The 19,658-nt window shown below is 42.1% G+C and overlaps 1 protein-coding gene across 1 annotated transcript in view; it reads left to right on the top strand.

Annotated features, from left to right (window-relative positions):
• Positions 1-19,225, top strand: part of DEPTOR (DEP domain containing MTOR interacting protein) — a 182,746-nt gene extending 163,521 nt beyond the window's left edge. Inside the window, exon 9 of the mRNA XM_519926.8 lies at positions 17,887-19,225. Coding sequence (XP_519926.3) covers positions 17,887-18,015 — 129 coding nt within the window. The 3' untranslated portion in view covers positions 18,016-19,225. The remainder of the gene's footprint in view (positions 1-17,886) is intronic.
• The last annotated feature ends 433 nt before the right edge of the window (positions 19,226-19,658 follow it).

Below are 19,658 nucleotides of genomic sequence, written 5' to 3' on the forward strand. Positions count from 1 at the left end.
GCATCCAGCAAAGGATGTTGAAGGTTGCTTAGTCCCGATCTCATCACACCCAAAAAGAGGTTGCTCCATGCTCAGTCCTATTTATTATCCTCTTACTTTTCCCACCAAAACACTACCAACAAGATAGTGGTATAACTGTGTGTCTCTGCAAAGCATGTACACACACACACACACACACATACACACACACACACACACATTGTATTCTTAGCTGAGATCAGAGCAGCGCCACCTTGGAGGAAGAATAAGGAGAATCGGATATGTTGACTCACCCTTACAGGTTAGATAATGTCACCAACACATCCTAAATCACCCCCTATGAATGAAATATAAATATGAAAAAATGCATTGCGTTTATAAAAACAAAGCTGTAATGTGATTAGTTGCATGATTAGTAACTTTTTTTTTCTTTTTCTTTCTTTTTTTTTTTTTTTTTTGAGATGGAGTCTTGCTCTGCTGCCCAGGCTGGAGTGCAGTGGCGCAATCTCAGCTCACTGCAATGTCCACCTCCAGGGTTCAAGCAATTCTCCTGCCTCAGCCTCCCAAGTAGCTGGGATTACAGGCGCCGGCCACCGTACCTGACTAATTGTTTTGTATTTTTAGTAGCGATGGGGTTTCTCCATGTTGGCCAGCCTGGTCTTGAACTCCTGACCTCAAGTGATCCACCCGCCTTGGCCTCCCAAAGTGCTGGGATTATAGGCGCGAGTCACTGTGCCCGGCTATGATTAGTAACTTTAATACTGCATCTTGTTTAGTACTTAATCTTTTAAAACCTTTGTTATATTAATTTTGCATTTTTGGCATAATCTGGAAAAAAGAAAAATAATTTCTGGGTGTTGAATAGTTATTGATAAACATTTATTAAAGCCAAACAGATAATTGGGCAAAAGATTCTTACGGAGGAAAAAATGTAATATCAGGGAGGAAGTTTGTCCTTGTGGAATCTCTTTCCTCTTTGCTGTAAGCTTGTGTGGGAGTGATGTATGTGTTAAGACTGTGTCTCTTGGCCAGGCACAGTGGCTCATGCCTGGAATTCTAGCACTTTGGGAGACCGAGGCAGGCAGATCACTTGAATCCAGGAATTTGAGACTAGCCTGGGCAACATGGCAAAACCCTGTCTCTGCAAAAAATAAAAAAATTAGCCAGGCATGGCGGTGCATGCTTGTAGTCCCAGCTACTCAGGAGGCTGAGGTGGGAGGATCGCTTGAACCTGGGAGGCAGAGGTTGCAGTGAGCGGAGATGGCATCACTACACTCTAGCCTGTGAGACAGAGTGAGACCCTGCCCAGAAAAGAAAGAAAGAAAGAAAGAAAAGAATGTGTCTCTTGTTGTTGGAACCCCTCCTTCCCATCCCATTCAAAATTATACAGGGTATTCTAAAGAACTTCCTATATCCACAGTAAAAGCAAATTTTGTATGGGAGTGTAGGAATGTAAGAGTGAGAATTTGTTCTTAGGTGATAGATACCTTTCCTTCAGTGGTAAAGGAGGGAGTCCACAGAATCTTGTGGTTATAGTGTGTAAATGTTGCCTTCTTTTCAGCAACTGGAGTGCATTGGTGCAATCTTGGTTCACTGCAACCTCCGCCTCCCAGGTTCAAGTGATTCTCGTGCCTCAGCCTCCCAAGTAGCTGAGATAACAGGTGCCCACCATCATGCCCAGCTAATTTTTCTATTTTTAGTAGAGATGGGGTTTCGCCATGTTGGCCAGGCTGGTTTCGAACTCCTGATCTCAGGTGATCCACCTGCCTCGGCCTTCCAAAGTGCTGGGATTACAGGCATGAGCCACTGGGCCTGGCCATGCAACTGAACACTTCTTATAACATTCAGAAACCACCAGATAGAGAGAATGCTGTCTGTCCTTAATGCAAGCGGCCCTTGGAATTGTTTCTAGAGCTGTCATGAGCTGCCGATGGGAAGGTGACATCAGTGTCGGTCACAAATTCTCCTTTCAGCCTGATCTATGCCTCTAGAGAGAATTCCCAGGAAGGCAAGTTTTTGCCCTAACTTTGGGAATCCAGTATGTATGGACTGAACCAGGGTTCCCCATACCTACCCCTCTTTTATGTACACCACAATCACCCTGTGATTGACCCACTCTGCTGAGCAGAGCGTACCAAGAGGGAGCCTAGATCTTAAACAGAGCTTTGATTGATTGGGGCTGAAAGGGGGCAGATTCTGTATGAGACCAGCAGGCATTACAAACTTCTCAATTTGAAACAAAAATGCTTTAATGCTACTTATTGTTGTTGTCTTATTGTGAAAGTTAGTCATTCTTACATATGGTTGGCTTTATTTCAAGGTCAATTGCACAGTCTGTTCTTTGGGGGCACCGCATAGCCCTATAGCATGCTTAAAATGCATAAAGCTTAGAGGAAGACTAGTTCTCTGGAGAGAATTCTGTGTTTGTCCAAGAACTGGATCCCTGCCTCCTCCCACACAGTCACTCCACAGCCAGTTGCATACTTGGTGGAGAGATTTATGGGACTGAACATACAGCTGCAAGTTTTCTTTTCTTCTACTTTTTTTTTCTTCCAGGAACAGTGTCCTGCTGTCAGGGCTGTGTGCACTAGACACAAACACATAACTTATTTCCTACAGCAGTATCCAAAACTCCTAAGTAGTGTCCTTGCTGAATGTGAGTGTTTTCATGAATATGAAACATTATAAAGATGTAAGGAATTCCTAGATACAAGCCAATCTTGACTCAGTTTACATCTCTGTCTAATATTTTGGTGAAGGACCATCCAGGAGTCTAGTTACACTGTACAGCTGTTTCAGTTCTAAAGCAACTTGGTTAATGTGGATACCTTATGGTCAAGATCAGAGATTCCTTAACGGAATTTGACTGCTCTGTTTCCTTTAAAAGTATGCTGATTGTTTATAGTAGCTTCTGGATTCTCTGTCCTTGGGAGGTTCTCTTAGATTGAAGCAAATTCTCTCTCATACCTTGTGTTGGTTTTTGTTTTTATTTTAATTTTTCCTTTGTGATCTGAATGAATAACATCATCACTTAACACCTATTGCCATTTCCAAGACAGAATCCCAACAGGCTTTTCTGGGTATGGACCCATGCAATGGTTTGTCTGCCTTTCAACAATTTGTATCATCTTGGCCGTTTTGGGGAACAGGGATTGTGCATGGGGAAGGATGGAAGAGGAAAACCAATATTTATTTAACATTCAGTGGTAGTAAACACTGGGATTAGTACTTAATTAGAGTTGATCCTCATAATAAACTTGATCCCCATTTTACAGATGAGTAAATTATAACTCAGAGAATTTCTAACTTGCCCAAAGTCATACAACTAATAAATTGTAAAGGTGGGAGTTAAAGCAATTTTTTATTGAACTATATAGAAAATGTACAAATTATTTATACACAGCTCCAGTTATTACAAAGTGAACTGCTAGGCCGGTTGTGGTGGCTCACGCCTGTAATCCCAGCACTTTGGGAGGCCAAGATGGGTGGATCACCTGAAGTCAGGAGTTCGAGACCAGCCTGGCCAACATGGTGAAACGCCATCTCTACAAAAATACAAAAATTAACTGGGTGTAGTGGCAGGTGCCTGTAATCTCAGCTACTTGGGAGGTTGAGGCAGGAGAATCCCTTGAACCAGGGAGGTGGAGGTTGCAGTGAGCTGAGATTTTGCCACTGCACTCCAGCCTGGGCGATAGAGCAAGACTCCATCTAAAACAAACAAACAAACAAACAAACAAACAAACAAAAAACAAAATGAACTGCTATTGTAACCACTACCAAGAAAATTCTAAGACCATAGATTATTTGTATACTCTTGAACTTTACGTGAATTAAGTATGATATAGTTGTAGTATTGAGTACATATTTAGGAGTGGAATTACTGGTCATAGATTATGTATATGTACATAATATATTTAGAGTGATCTTCTGCCTAGCTGTCCTATGATTTATTGAAAGTAGGACCAAACTATTATCGTCAAAATACTTGTTTATCTCTTGGATTCTGTGAGTTTTGTTTCACGTAATTTAGGGCTTTTTTGTTGGGTGCATGTATGTTTTTAATTTTCATATCCTTCTCATGGATTGGACCTTTTATCGTTATAAAAGGTCTCTTCTGCAGCTCCCTTTATCATAAGTCAAGTGTCTGTGTATGGGGTTTAGTTTCTGGATTTTTCAATTTTGTTATATTTGTCTATCTGTCTATACCAATACTACACTGTCCTAAAAGAATATAGCTTTATGATATATCTTTTAGCTTTTTTGTCTGTTTGTGGGCATGAGAGAGACTCTCTTCTTACATTCTTTCATTTCTACTGTTCTGAACCTCAGTTTACATATCCAAGAAGAGTGTTTTCTTTACAAATGTAATATAAGCAAATGCCTGGTCTAGTTCTTGTAAACAGTAAACCAAAGTTGTTGGTTGTTGTTAATAGTAACTGGGTTTTTCAATCACTAACAAGTAGAAGTTATTTTTCTAACATAAAATTTAAGAACTGAAATATACTTTTTTTTTTTTTTTTTTTGAGACAGGGCCTCACTGTGTTGCCCAGGCTGGAGTGAGTGGTGCAATATCAGCTCACTGCAGCCTCCGCCTCCCTGATTAAGTGAGTCTTGTGTCTCAGCCTCCTGAGTGGCTGGCTAATAGCTGGGATTACAGGTGTGCACCACCATGCCTGGCTAACTTTTTTATTTTTAGTAGAAATGGGGTTTCACCATGTTGGCTAGGCTGGTCTCAAACTCCTGGTCTCAAGTGATCTGCCCACCTTGGCCTCCCAAAGTGCTGAGATTTCAGGCATGAGCCACCGCACCAAGCCATGAACTGAAATATACTTTAAAGTTCCTAATAAGTATACTTTTTTTCTACTCAGTTTATCAGATGGAGAATGAACACTTTGAGAAGTGAAGTTGAATGTTCACAGCAACTCAGCTCATGAAGTCCAGGGCTGAGACTAGAGCTTATCTCCAGTCTCCTGATCCAGTGTTTTCTTCATTACCCTACACTTAACTTTGGCTTTGGGGGAACCATCACTGAGGAGAGAAGAAGGAAGAGAATGAGAGTATTCCTGAAGATAAACTTCTTTTTTCTTTTTTTTTAGACGGAGTCTCACTCTGTCACACAGGCTGGAGTGCAGTGGTGCAATCTGGGCTCACTGGAACCTCCGCCTCCTGGGTTCAAGCGATTCTTCTGCCTCAGCCTGCTAGTAGCTGGGACTACAAGTGCATACCACCATGCCTGGCTAATTTTTGTATTTTTAGTAGAGATGGGGTTTCACCATATTGGCCAGGCTGGTCTCGAACTCCTGACCTTGTGATCCACCCGTCTTGGCCTCCCAAAGTGCTGGGATTACAGGCGTGAGCTACTGCGCCCAGCCGAAGATAAACTTCGTAAGGAATTCATTTTTGCTATGGTTAAGCCAAGCTTTCTAGGCAAGTGAAGGGTGCCCCCCTTGAACATAGTAACATTCATGTTGTGTTGATCGCCTCATATCGAATTTCTCACCCACCTACAGAAGACAGATGGTAAATTATTTAATCCTCTGTTGTCCTGTTTCTATTACGAAGCAAAGATTGCAGCAACAACAAAGAAGGAATGTGAGTGGAATTGGTAATGTCAGTTAAAGGCAGAGATTAGGTGATGCCATCAGTCACTGTGACAAATGGTGTGTGGGGGGAGCTTGCTGGCTGAAGCATTGTCACCGTGGGTAATTATACACTTAATATTCATGTGTTATCGTTCCACCTGGAATCTTTAAACTCTTCATCCAGGAGACACTAATCTTCACCTTATTATTACGTCCTAGTGTCACTCTAGCAGAAGAATGGGGCTGCCAACAGGGGGAGGGAACTTCCTCCTTCTCCTCTAGGTTGTAATAAACATGGTTATTTGTTATTTGAACTCTGGCTGAAGATAAGAAGCTATATGCCCCTGCCCGATATGGCCCAGTTGTAGAGATGAGTCCAGGTTATTGTAAAAAGAGTGAAAATGCCCCTGTCACATTCCCCATCATTTTCTTCCATCTATAAAGATGATGGCAATGGTGTTGGCAATGGTGGTGATAATGATGATTATCAAGTGAGCATTATTCCATTTTCAGGCATGATGGAAGGAAAAGTCAAATGCAGTGTTCTTAAGAAATTCTGCTGGGCCCGGTGGCTCACATCTATAATCCTAGCACTTTGGGAGGCCAAGGCGGGTGGATCGCTTGAGGCCAGGAGTTCGAGACCAGCCTGGGCAACATGATGCAACCCCTGTCTCTACTAAAATACAAAAAAATTAGCCAGATGTGATGGTGCACACCTGTAGTCCCAGCTACTAGGGAGGCTGAGGCACGAGAATTGCTTGAACCCAGGAAGTAGAGGTTGCAGTGAGCTGAGATTGTGCCACTGCACTCCAACCTGGGTGACAGAGCGAGAGTCTGTCTCAAAAAAAAAAAAAAAAAAAAAAAGAAGAAAGAAAAAAAAGAAATTCACTATAGCCTGGCACAAAGGCTCAGGCCTGTAATCCCAGCACTTTGGGAGGCCAAGGCAGGTGGATCGCCTGAGCTCAAGAGTTCAAGAGCAGCCTGGGCAACATGGCAAAATCCTGTCTCTACAAAACTTAGCTTGGCATGAATGCACACACCTGTGGTCCCAGCTACTCAGGAGGCTGAGGTGGGAGGATATAGCTTGAACTTGGGAGGCAGAGGTTTCAGTGAGCCAAGATCACACCACTGTACTCCAACCTGTGTGACAAAGTGAGACCCTATCTCAAAAAAAAAAAAAAAAAAGAGAAATAAATAAACAAATAATAAATAAGAAGAAAAGAAAAGAGGTGCTTAGACACCAGGCTAGGATGCTCATCTATGTGGTATCTGTGCCTATTTGGGGGAAGCTGATTATCCACTGCTCAGGGGGCAGAGTAGCCGAGGTCTTAAGTGTACAAGTTTCGAGTCAGATCCTGGTTTCACCACTTACTAGCTCTGTGAACTTGGGCCAATTACTTTACTTTCTGAATCTACCCCCTCAATCGTGAGATGGAAATAAAAATAACAGGACCTGCGTTGGGAATTTTTAATGAAATTACACATGTAAAGAGTTTTGGAAAATTGTTAGATGTTCTTATTAGCTATTATAGCACTGCCCATGCTGACTGGCAAGTTGTGACCTAAGAAGTAGTCTGGGGATATGAACTACTATGGTCTGAATGTTTACACCCCCTCCAAATTCATATGCTAAAATCCTAGCTCTCAAAGTGATCAGGTATTAGAAGGCGGGGCCTTTGGGAAATGATTAGGTCACTGGGTCAGAGCACTCATGAATGGGATTAGTGCCCTTATGAAAGTGGCTGGAAAGAGATTCCTTGCCCCTTCTACCATGTGAGGACATAGAAGGTGCCATCTACAAAGAGGCAGCCCTCACTAGACACCTGCCAGCACCTTGATCTTGGGCTTAACCAAGATCCAGAAATGGGAGAAGTAACTATTTATTGTTTATAAGCCACTCAGTTTATGGTATTTGATGTTTGTTGTAGCGGCCCAAACAGACGAAGACATGGATGGACCCAATGGCTAGGCTTCCTCAGGTATAGGACAGAGAGGAGAAATAACAAATTATAAGGAGATAGTGCTTTATCTAAATGTGTATGACATTGCTTTCACAATCTGATACCATGTTATGGAAGCCAGATGTGTGATTTGGAGCAAAGTTTAAAGAAATAGGAACAATCAAAATAATGACTTTTCTTTCAAAAATCTAAATTTCAACGGCTTTCAAATATTTCTTAATCTACTCATGATTTTTGTTGCTCTGCTTCAGTCTCAGCCTTTTTCTTTTTGATATTTTGGCTGCCAAAAAGCCTGAGTCCTTATTCTCAGGAGCCTGATTATTATCTCCGATAACGGTTCTAAACTTAGTCATTTTTGTCCATCATTATTATTATTAGTTTTGAAGTTTAAAAAATAGAAAAATTTGGCTCTAAAAATGAAACAGACTTTCATCAAGTAATACTTTTATTGTTTTTTGTTTGTTTTTTGTTTTTTGAGACAGAGTCTCGCTCTGTTGCTCAGGCTGGAGTGCAATGGCACAAACTCGCCTCACTGCAGTCTCTGCCTCTCGGTTCAAGCAATTCTCGTGCCTCAGCCTCCCAAGTAGCTGGGACTACAGGCACATGCCACCACGCCTGGCTAATTTTTGTATTCTTAGTAGAGATGGGGTTTCACCATGTTGGCCAGGCTGGTCTCGAACTCCTGACTCCAAGTGATGCGCCTGCCTCGGCCTCCCAAAGTTCTGGTATTACAGGCATGAGCCACCGTGCCCGACCTTTAGGCAAGTAATAATTTTAATAACTAAAACATCAGCCTTCTTCTTGCATGAGGCAGTTAATGCTCATGGTGAAAGAATGTTCTCTTATAATACTAGCAGGTATGGGATGAGCATTTAAACTAACTTTTGGTAGAAAACATCCTAGCAGGGCTGAGCTTGGTGGCTCACGCCTGTAATCCCAGCACTTTGGGAGGCGGAGGCGGGCAGATTACGAGGTCAGGAGATCAAGACCATCCTGGTTAACATGGTGGAACCCCGTCTCTACTAAAAATACAAAAAATTAGCTGGGCATGGTGGTGGGCGCCTGTAGTCCCAGCTACTCGGGAGGCTGAGGCAGAAGAATGGCGTGAACCTGGGAGGTGGAGCTTGCAGTGAGCCGAGATCGCGCCACTGTACTCCAGCCTGGGCGACAGAGTGAGACTCCATCTCAAAAAAAAAAAAAAAAAAAGAATCCTAGCAGATAATTATCGGCACTGTTTCTCAATGTAGTTCTGTACACAAATCACCTGATATGCTCAATGAAATTGCAAATCTTGGGACATACTTCCAGAGGGTCTGATTTGGTAGGTCTTGGATAAGATCTGAGAAGTCATACTTAGAATGGGATCCCAAAGGTGACTCATATTTACACTATGGTTTGAGAGCCACTTTTTTTGTATTTGGTTGTGCTTTTTCACTTCAGCAATTGAGCAGTGAAAAATGGCCCAAATGTTAAACAAATGCGTAGCTAGAACTTCTAATATGCAACTGGACTCCAAAAGTCTTCCTCATTAAGTGGTGCATTTCCTAACGTAAGTATTCCAGAGAGATGGGCTGGATACCTAGTAGGGACGTGTAGGAAAGAATTCCACTTTTTATGGGAGTTGGATCAGGATGATCTCTAGAACACAAATGAGTGCTCTACTTGATTAAGATTTTAGTAATGGCTTGCTACTTAACATCTTGTTCTGCTTTCTGTATCATTTAATCGGGCAGCCTTTCCTACTCTACTAAGCAGATCTCAGCTCTCCCTGGTCATTTTCCACATCTATTTGTGTGTATCTTATCATTCTTTTCTGTCTGAGTCTTTCTCTGTATTGTTAAATGTTTTATGTTATTTTCAGGGATAGTCAGAAGCAGCCTTCCCCTTCAATCCTTCATTCTCCTTCAAGATCAGAAAGAAAAAAACAAGAAGGTATTGACATGAATGCAACAATTTCTGGGATGCAAATTTCTTGGTGAATACAGACTTCCATGACAGTGAGAAGACAATTATGTAATCATAGGTGTAGTGTTTCTCCCCAACTTCACTCCCACTTTGGATTAAACAATTGAATCATTGTGATGGGACGCCAGCCTATAAGAACAAATGTGCAATTGAACAATCCCGTGGGCACTCAGTCTATCCAGAGGATTATCGTACATCTGCCAGGACTGGCGCAGGGAGAGGAATTGTAGGCAAGATTATTTAGTAAGTTTGGCTTCCTATCAGGAGGAAGGCTGGAGTTCAGCCTAGGTATTTATCCCAGCCTGATCACACCCTGAAATGTGCTGAGTCCTGCCTCCTGCTTCCTGTTAACTCTTACAAGGCTAACTTAGGTTCTTATAACTTTTTAAAAAATTCTTCAAACAGGGTCTCACTCTGTTACCCAGGCTGGAGTGCAGTGGCGCTATCTCAGCTCACTACAACCTCTGCCTCTTGGGTTCAAGCAATTCTTGGGCCTCAGCCTCGAGAGTAGCTGGGATTACAGGCATGCACCACCACGCCCAGCTGATTTTTGTATTTTTGGCAGAGACGGGGTTTCACCATGTTGGCCAGGCTGGTCTTGAACTCATGATCTCAGGTGATCCACCCACCTCGCCTCCCAAAGTGCTGGGATTACAGGCGTGAGCCACTGCACCCAGCGGTTCTTAGAACTTTCCTCCAGTGCCCACTTGCTTGGAGACATTACTTACCTAGGCTTCATATTACTTGTGAAAGTTTTGTTCTTCCTTTTCATTCAAGAATTTGCTCCTTATCCCTTCATTTGAAGGTGAAGGTACTACGTCCTTGTGGGAGATGAGTTACAGAGCAGTTATATGAGCTCATGATTGATCCCTTTTCCAAGAACTAGGGAAATGCAATCCCATCTTTGGAAACAGATCCGATAAAGATAATTATAAGGAAAAAAAAAAGTATTGCAACCTTACTTGAACTCTTGTTACCACCAGTGGGTGGCATCTAAGTAACCCCACCTCAAGTAGAAGGTAATAAGTTCCTAAGGTGGCCGCCCACCATTCAGAGGTAGTCACGCGTTCTGTGTGTTTGTGCCTGTGTGCTTTTGAATACAGAGGAGAAATAATTTCCCCCAGGCTGAGTGCTTCCTGTGGTTACTCATAATGTGTGTTGATTTGCAACACATAGTGTACCATAGATGTTAAATGAAAATTCATTATAACTGAATATGTTACATAGTAATACCTACATTTCTAGATCATTTTGTACATTTTTACTAACAGGACGTTGGAATTACTGGAACCACAGCAGTTGTTCAGACCACTTAGGGACAGATGACGTCTTTTCTAACAGCCTAAATCTATTTTTATTTTATTTTTTATTTTTGAGACCGAGTTTTGCTCTTGTTGCCCAGGCTGTAGTGCAATGACACTATCTCGGCTCATTGCAACTTCCGCCTCCCAGGTTCAAGCAATTCTCCTGCCTCAGCCTCCCAAGTAGCTGGGATTACAGGCATGCACCACCATGCCTGGCTAATTTTCGCATTTTTAGTAGAGACAGGGTTTCACCATGTTGGGTCAAGCTGGTCTCGAACTCCTGACCTCAGATGATCCACCTGCCTTGGCCTCCCAAAGTGCTGGGATTACAGGTGTGAGCACTGTGCCCAGCGTATTTTTTTATTTTTATTTTTTTAATTTTAAAATTTATTTTATTTTATCGAGGCAGAATGTCACTCTGTTGCTCAGGCTGGAGTGCTGTAGTGCAATCTTGGCTCACTGCAACCTCTGCCTCCCAGATTCCAAGTGATTCTCCTGCCTCAGCCTCCCGAGTAGCTGGGATTACAGGTATGTACCACCATGCCTGGCTAATTTTTGTATTTTTAGTGGAGACTGGGTTTCACCATGTTGGCCAGGCTGGTCTAGAACTCTTCTTTTTTTTTTAAATTTTTTATTTATATAGGTAATTGGGGAGCAGGTGGTGTTTGGTTACATAAGTAAGTTCTTTAGTGGTGATTTGTGAGATTTTGGTACACCCATCACCCATGGTCTCAAACTCATGACCTCAAGTGATCTGCCTGCCTCAGCCTTTCAAAGTGCTGGGTTTACAGGCATGAGCCACCGTGACTGGCCCTAACAGCCTAAATCTAAAATTACTACCTTGAATATTAACATGATAAATGTTTTGAAGGCATTATTTTTTGCCTTATTCAAGGAAAAAGTTTGAAATAAGTATCTAAGTTTACATATTATTCAGAGTTTTTAGTGACACAAAAAGAAACCCAAAACCTTAATTGAATAAAAACCTTAAGAAGCTGAAAGAAGCTAAACATCAACACCGTAAGATATTTGAGTGGCCCTAGGGACTGTTTAACAGTTAAAGAGAAGAAATTTTTGTCATCCACTATTCTGTGCATGCCTGAGAACTTGCATATACATATTTTACTTTATAAATTTGTTCTTATGTAGGCCTGTAGAGTATCCTGGAGGTCAGATTCCAGATGCAGCACTTAGTTGTGTGAACTTGAGCAAATAATTTAACCTCTCTGACATTTAGCTTGTTTATAAAGATTGCATTGGGGGCCAGGCATGGTAGTTCATGCCTGTAATTCCAGCACTTTGGGAGGCTGAGGTGGGTGGATCACCTGAGGTCAGGAGTTCAAGACCAGCCTCGCCAACATGGTGAAACCCCGTCTCTACTAAAAATACAAAAATTAGCTGGGTGTGGTGGTGTGTGCCTGTAATCCCAGCTACTTGGGAGGCTGAGGCATGAGAATTGTTTGAACCCAGGTGTAGGAAGTTGCAGTGAGCCAAAATCCTGCCACTGCACTCTTGCCTGGGGGACAACGTGAGACTCTGTCTTAAAAAAAGAGATTGCATTGGGGATGGTGGGTTGCCAGTGACAGAAATCAGCTAGCCTAACAAAAAAAGAAAAAGAAAAAAGAAATTGATTAGAAAGATATTAAGTATGTAAAACAAAGGCAGATCCAGAGAACCAAGCTTTTTATTTATTTTTATTTATTTTTTTTTGAGATGGGGGTTTTGCTCTTGTTGCAACCTCCACCTCCCAGGTTCAAGTGATTCTCCTGCCTCAGCCTCGCAAGTATCTGGAATTACAGGCATGCACCACCATGCCCAGCTAATGTTTTGTATTTAGTAGAGACAGGGTTTCACCATGTTGGTCAGGCTGGTCTTGAACTCCTGACCTCAGGTGATCTACCGGCCTTGGCTTCCCAAAGTGCTGGGATTACAGGCATGAGCCACCGTGCCTAGCCTGGAGAACCAAGCTTGATAAAGGACAGGAACCAAGGCAGATTTGGGGACCCAAATACCAGAGCAAATGAACTTTCCTGTGTTACTCAGCTCCACAGTCAGTGGTCCAGGAGACAGAGTCTGATTGGCCAAGCTTAGGGTCAGATGACCCTGTGAATAGGGGGAGGGCAGGGCATGTTGGTTGACATTCCTTCCATACTGCCCACAGCAGAGGAAAGGTGATACCTGAAAAGAATATCAAGTCAACTGTAGTGAAATGAAGCTGGATAACCAAAAACCAACAGATGGGTCACCATATGACTTTTAGGACAATTTTTATTAAGTGTGTAAAGTACTTGGATTGGCACTTGAGAGATACTAGGTTTTTCAATATATGACTGAATTGATTGAGAGGTTGCCTGCTATTTTGAAAAGGATCCTGCCTGTGATACTCTGCCTCCTAAACTAAATCGTAAGCTTCATGAAGGCAAAGATGCTGGTGTTTATTAGGTTGGTGCAAAAGTAACTGCAGTTTTTGCAATTAAAAGTTGCAAAACCACAATTGCTTTTGCACCTACCTAATAAATCTTATTTAAGTTCTCCACACACTAGTTGGTACAAGATGTCATGGGCTTTTTCTCCAGAACACCTGTGACAGAGGGTCTTCACCTGATCCTCTATACCCCTAGAGATGTGCTCAGGTGGCAGCACAAGTAAGAAGGTTTGTGTGAAATGAGCAGTTCACGGTGTGCTTGCTCTGACCCCACTCTTGACTGGCTGCTCTGGAAAGCATGTGGGAACGCAAGGGAGTGAGACTGTCTTTATGCCTAGGGTAGCCCTGAATCAGCCTTACTTTATGAAAGAGTGAATTAGTCACAAACTTTGGCATTTGAGAAATGTGTGTGTGCATGCACTTAGAAAACAAAAACAAGAAATGACCTTTTTCTGTTTTTCTAATTTTTTTATTTTTTATTTTTTATGTTTTTTAGGCAGGATCTCACTTTGTAACTCAGGCTGGAATGCAGTGGCATGATCTTGGTTCACTGCAGCTTCAACCTCCTGGGTTCAAGCGATACTCTTGCCTCAGTCCCCCAAGTAGCTGGGACTACTGGCGTGTGCCACCACACCTGGCTAATTTTTTATTTTTATTTTTGTAGAAACAGAGTTTCGCCATGTTGCCTAGGCTGGACTTGAACTCCTGAGCTCGAGTGATCCGCCTGCCTTGGCCTCCCAAAGTGCTAGGATTGCAGACGTGAGCCACTGCACGTGCCCGGCCTGTTTTTCTAAAATTAAATTCAGTTGAAGTGACCATCACCAAGGTTGATGACAAGTTCAATGTCAGATCATTTTGGTGTCCCTTGCCTGTGTCCTTCCCGTTTGAGATAATGTGCACCATAACCCACCACAGCCCCCATCCCAGGGCTTTTAGGCAGTCCAGTAAAATGAACCCTGACCAGTATTAGTGACTGGTGCCACTGGCCCTTGGCCAGACAGCCCTGCTGACTGCCCTTTTCCTACCCCTGAACACCTGGGAAAAGGTCCTGTGCAGAGTTCACCAGGTGCTCATCCTCCCACACATACAGCCTTGACCATCCTAGCTTCTGAGGCCTCCAAGAGCTCTGCAATCAAGAGGTGCACAGGACCCCATCTTGAACCAAACCAGCCTCTCCCTTCTAGACAGAAGGGAGATCCTTGTAGACCAAGAATCTACCCATTGTTAGCATCAGGGCCTTCTTCCCTTCAATGTTTATTGTTTTGTTTTGTTTCATTACTTAACTAAGAGCTTTATGGAGATATAGTTCACATACCATGCAATTTATCCATGTAAACTGTAGAATTCAGTAGTTTTTAATATATTCACAGAGTTATGTCACTATTGCAACAATTTTAGAGCATTTTTATCACCCCTAAAAGAAACCCCGTACCCATTACCAACCACTTCCATGCCCCACCCCACCACCCCTGCTCCCAACCCTGAGTAATCAATAATCTACTTGCTGTCTCTGTGGATTTGCCTACTCTGGACATTTCATATAAATGGGCTCTTACACTCTATGGTCTATTCTGACTGGCATCTTTTACTTAGCATAATGTTTTCAGGGCTCACCCATGTTGTAGCATGTTGTATGTTCCATTTTATGGCCAAATAATATTCCACTGTATGGATATACTGAATTATATTTCTCCTTTCATCTGTCTTTTTAAATTTTTTAAATATATAGATATATATATTTTGTAGAGACAGGGTCTCACTATGTTGTCCAGACTGGCTCAAGCAATCCTTCTGCCTCAGCCTCCCAAAGTGTTAGGATTACAGGCATGTGCCACCACGCCCAACCTCCTTTCATCTGTTCACAAACATTGGGGTCCTTCAGTTCTTGAAGCTTCAAGCCACCCTGTCTTCAACGCTTTTGCCTCTGGTGGCCATAGATCAGGGACCACAAACTCACATGCCTGTCAGCCAGGTGTTAGGAAGATAGGAAGCCCTAAGGACTGTGGCAAATGAGTGTCCATGCCATGTGTAAAACAGGCAGGCTCTACTCAGCCATGGCCACATGGCCATCTACACCTGGTATGATCACAGCTTCTGATTGTCCCAGAGAAGCCAGAGTCTGGGTTTTTATTTATTTATTTATTTTGAGACAGGGTCTTGCTTTGTTGCCCAGGCTAGAGTGCAGTGGCAGAATCTCGGCCCACTGCAACCTCTGCCTCCCAGGTTCAAGCAATTCTCCTGCCCCAGGCTCCAGAGTAGCTGGGATTACAGGTGTGCCACTACACCTGGCTAATTTTTGTATTTTTAGTAGAGATGGGGTTTCACCATGTTGGCCAGGCTGGTCTTGAACTTCTGGCCTCAGGTGATCTGCCCGCTTCGGCCTCCCAAAGTGCTGGGATTACAGATGTGAGCCACCGCACCCAGCCCAGAGTCTGGATTTTTACGCAAAGATTTTCTAAATTTTATTTTATTTTTTACTTTTATTTTTTGAAATGGAGTTTCACTGTTGTTGCCCAGGCTGGAGTGCAGTGGTGTGATCTCGGCTCACTACAACCTCCACCTCCCGGGTTCAAGCAATTCTTCTGCCTCAGCTTTCCAAGTAGCTGGGATTAAAGGCACCCGCCACCACGCCCAGCTAATTTTTTTGTATTTTTAGTAGAGACGGGGTTTCACCATGTTGACCAGGCTGATCCACCCACCAGGCTGATCCACCTCAGGTGATCCACCTGCCTCGGCCTCCCAAAGTGCTGGGATTACAGGCATGAGCTACTGTGCCTGGCAGATTTTCTAAATTTTAAATGCTGGTCAATTAAAACAAACATGATGTGTGACAGAGGACACACAATTGTGGTTAAGACTAAATGCTGAGGCCAGGTGCGGTGGCTCACACCTATAATCCCAGCACTTTGGGAGGCCAAGGTGGGAGGATCACCGGAGGTCAAGAGTTCAAGACCAGCCTGGCCAACATGGCGAAACCCCCTCTCTACCAAAAATACAAAAAATTAGCTGGGCATGGTGGCACACATCTGTAATCCCAGCTACTCGGGAGGCTGAGGTGGGAGGATCGCTTGAGCCTGGGAGATGGAGGAGATCGTGCCACAGCACTCCAGCCTGGGCAACTGAGGGAGACTCCCATGTCAAAAAAAAAAAAAAAAGTAAATGGTGAAATGTGATCCCTGAGCGATGCGGAGACATGGCTAATCTCAGGGAGCCTGCGAAGGGTCAGCTGGAGAGGGCACTCACCTGGCAACTCCTGCCCTCTTATTTGGCAGTGCAAAAAGGCTATTCATCTTTTTGGAAAAAGAAACTCCTGTATCTGTGGAAAAGACAAGGGATTTGAAATTCCCAAGTCTAGGGTCTAAAGCTCTGGGTTGGGAAGGAGGTGAAATTCTTCTCATTCTTTGGCTCATGAGTCTGCTGCTGCAGAAAAAAACAAAGCCCAGGCTGATGCCTGCTAAATTGCAAATTACTGCTAAATTTTCTTGCAAATTACTGTGGCCTAGTTCAGGATAGATTGTGACCTGCTTGTGTGACCTTGATTATGACTGTGACCTCCACCATGGTTGAAAACTGCTGATTTTGTATAAGATGTACCCTGAATCCATGAAGACAAATTTGTGGAACCAAGAAAAGAGAAACAGTAATAGTGTGATCTTATGTGGAGAAAACACCCTAGTCATATAGGTTGGGGAGTGCAAAGTATTGAGGTTTATGACAACAGCGAGTGTTTATTGAGTAAATAAGCAGTCTGTGTACTACTGCCCGCTTTCCATTTTGTTTTGCCTGTGACCGTGAAAGAAGTGGTTATTTTTTGAAAGGAAAGAAATTAATAGTACTCAGCATCGGTGTAGTGCTTGGTGTTTGCAAAGAGGTTTCAAATGCACTATCTAGTGTGAGCCTGTGAGAATAGGCGTTTTTACCTGTTTTACAAGTGAGGCATTTATATCGTTGAAACATAGAAGAGGAGAAATTACTTGATTAATGTATTCCACCAAAGGGACCTATAACTTAAATCTGTATCTTTGATTCTAAGTCCCCTCATCTTTTCCACAGTGACAGAGCTTTCCAATACTCTTCCCAGTACTCTCCAATTTTGTTGTATCTAAGTAATAAGTATAGATATTTTTGGACTTATATCATGTTTAAGTTTATATCGATATTACCCACACAGAAAACAATAAAAGGAAATGATGGTTCCCAAGGTGTTTTGGTATTTTTTACATTCTTTGGTTGAGTCCTCAACACTAATAATTAATAATTGGGAGCAAGCGTGCCTGTGAATTACTGCAAGTAGAAACTCTATATATGTCATTAATTCTTACAACAGTCTTATAAGGTAGGTATTACTCTTATTATTATTATTAATTCCTATTTTAGGGTTGAGGGAAATAAAGCTCAGAAATTTAAATATCTAGCTAAAGCTAGTATGTTTCTGAGTTAGGATTTAAGCCAAATTTTGTAAAACACTAAAACGATTTTTTTTTTTAAATTATACTGCCTTCCAGAAAATGTGTAGCTCCTTGGAAATTATTGAATTGGAGTCGTCAGCTGGATACATTTGGATATTTTAAGAATGAAGTTACCTGTTAGGGCTACACACTGTCTTTTTTAAAGCTTTGTGCAAAACCAGGCGCTATAATAGATGCTCTTTCTTTGCATCTTTTCTTTAGGTCTGTCAGTTTGTTGTCTCTGTCAACGGGCTCAATGTCCTGCATGTAGACTACCGGACCGTGAGCAATCTGATTCTGACGGGCCCACGGACGATTGTCATGGAAGTCATGGAGGAGTTAGAGTGCTGAGCTCCTGGGCCTCCCAGCCCTCCAGTGGCCTGTGGGTGACGGAAGCCAGAATGACACAAAGCAATGCAAAGACAAGATTGCCATGCAAATGGATGGTTTTGGACATACGAGTCTTCTCCGCACATACATGTCTAAAGTTGAGTTTTATACACTGAATGTGGAAGAACCGGGTATCATATCTTTTTTAAAAAATGTCAGTGTAGAAAACATTTGGGAAACCATTTTCCTACATGATAGAACTGCCTTACTAGATTTCTATTTGTAGCTCTCATTCATTGTTTTTTATCTTAGTTTGCAGAAAGGTGTTGAAATGCTTCTCTAGCCCAAACAGCGACATGCTAAAGTCCCCTTCTTCAGAGTCAATAGAGTAGTTGTTAAAGGTTTTAAATTGTACTTTCTCCAAAATTAGCATGCAGCTATTTAATAGGGAATCTAGATTTCACCAAGATTCAAATCAAAGCAACATTTAAAGGAATAAGACCTGTTCACTAGCATTTTCAAGGGGGTTCTAAAGCATTCAAGGGCTTAAAAGCCATAAAAAGTGACTTCTTAATTCCTGCCTTTAGTGTCAACTTTTAAGTTAATACAGGTTTCAATTGTGGCATTAGGAAAAAAAAAAAACCTTGTGATGCTATGGGTGGGGGTAGTTAGGGAGAGACTACATGAAATTGTGTGCCCCTATTTTCTTTCTGATCCTAAATCATTTTGTTTTATAAATCAGCTATAGCATCTTTCTAGAATTAATCCTGAATATGTTGAATGTTAAAATAGAGAAGTTTGTATATACACATAATTAAAAATCAACCCTTCTGGCAAGATTTCACTTTGAAGGTGTCTGTTTTTAAGGGAAGGCTAAAACTTTGCTGATATGTGATAAAACTTGAACTCTAAATTGCCTCCTTAGCCTGAATTTTTACCAGCTTTCTAGTGTAACATATTCTAAGGACATGACATGCTGCTTATTTGGGGGGATTATTTTTCACCAAAATGATCATCTTGCGTTGTAACTTTTCAGCTCACTTGTATATACGCATGTTTTCATTTTTGGTCTAGAAAATAGTGCATTTTGGGGCTCAGCGTGCAGAGGAAATTCCTCAAAGTGCCAAATTAGGGAGTCAGGAAATACTAAATTCTTCATTCCAAATAATGGATCTGAATGATGACGTTAATTTTTTATCATGCATTAACAAAATAAAATATGAGAATTGTACCACAGCCATTTCTTTTCATTAGGTTATCGTAATGTATAGGTACTGGTGGAATGGACCTACCGTGCTAAATATGTTATAGACATATATATATATATATTTCTGGTAATCCAACTTTTCTGATTTGTAGCTTTAGTCAGAGAATAGGATTTTGGAGTGACAGAGAATGTCTAACAGTAATACTGTTGATATACATTTGAGAAATACTATCACCTCTGTGTGGGTGTGCATTTGTACTGTATGGCAGGCTCTGTGCATTTAATATATATGATATCCTTTAACCCTCAATACAACCTTGCAAGGTAGATATTAACATCCACATTTTTCAGATGTGGAAACTAAGCCTGAGCAAGTTTTAAAATGGTCTCTAACTTCACACGGCTGCAGGAACTACTAAGTGAAATAGGCTGAATGTAAACACAGGTTTAACGCTAA

Source organism: Pan troglodytes, chromosome 7, assembly GCF_028858775.2.
Source record: "Pan troglodytes isolate AG18354 chromosome 7, NHGRI_mPanTro3-v2.0_pri, whole genome shotgun sequence".
NCBI classification, from domain to species: domain Eukaryota; kingdom Metazoa; phylum Chordata; class Mammalia; order Primates; family Hominidae; genus Pan; species Pan troglodytes.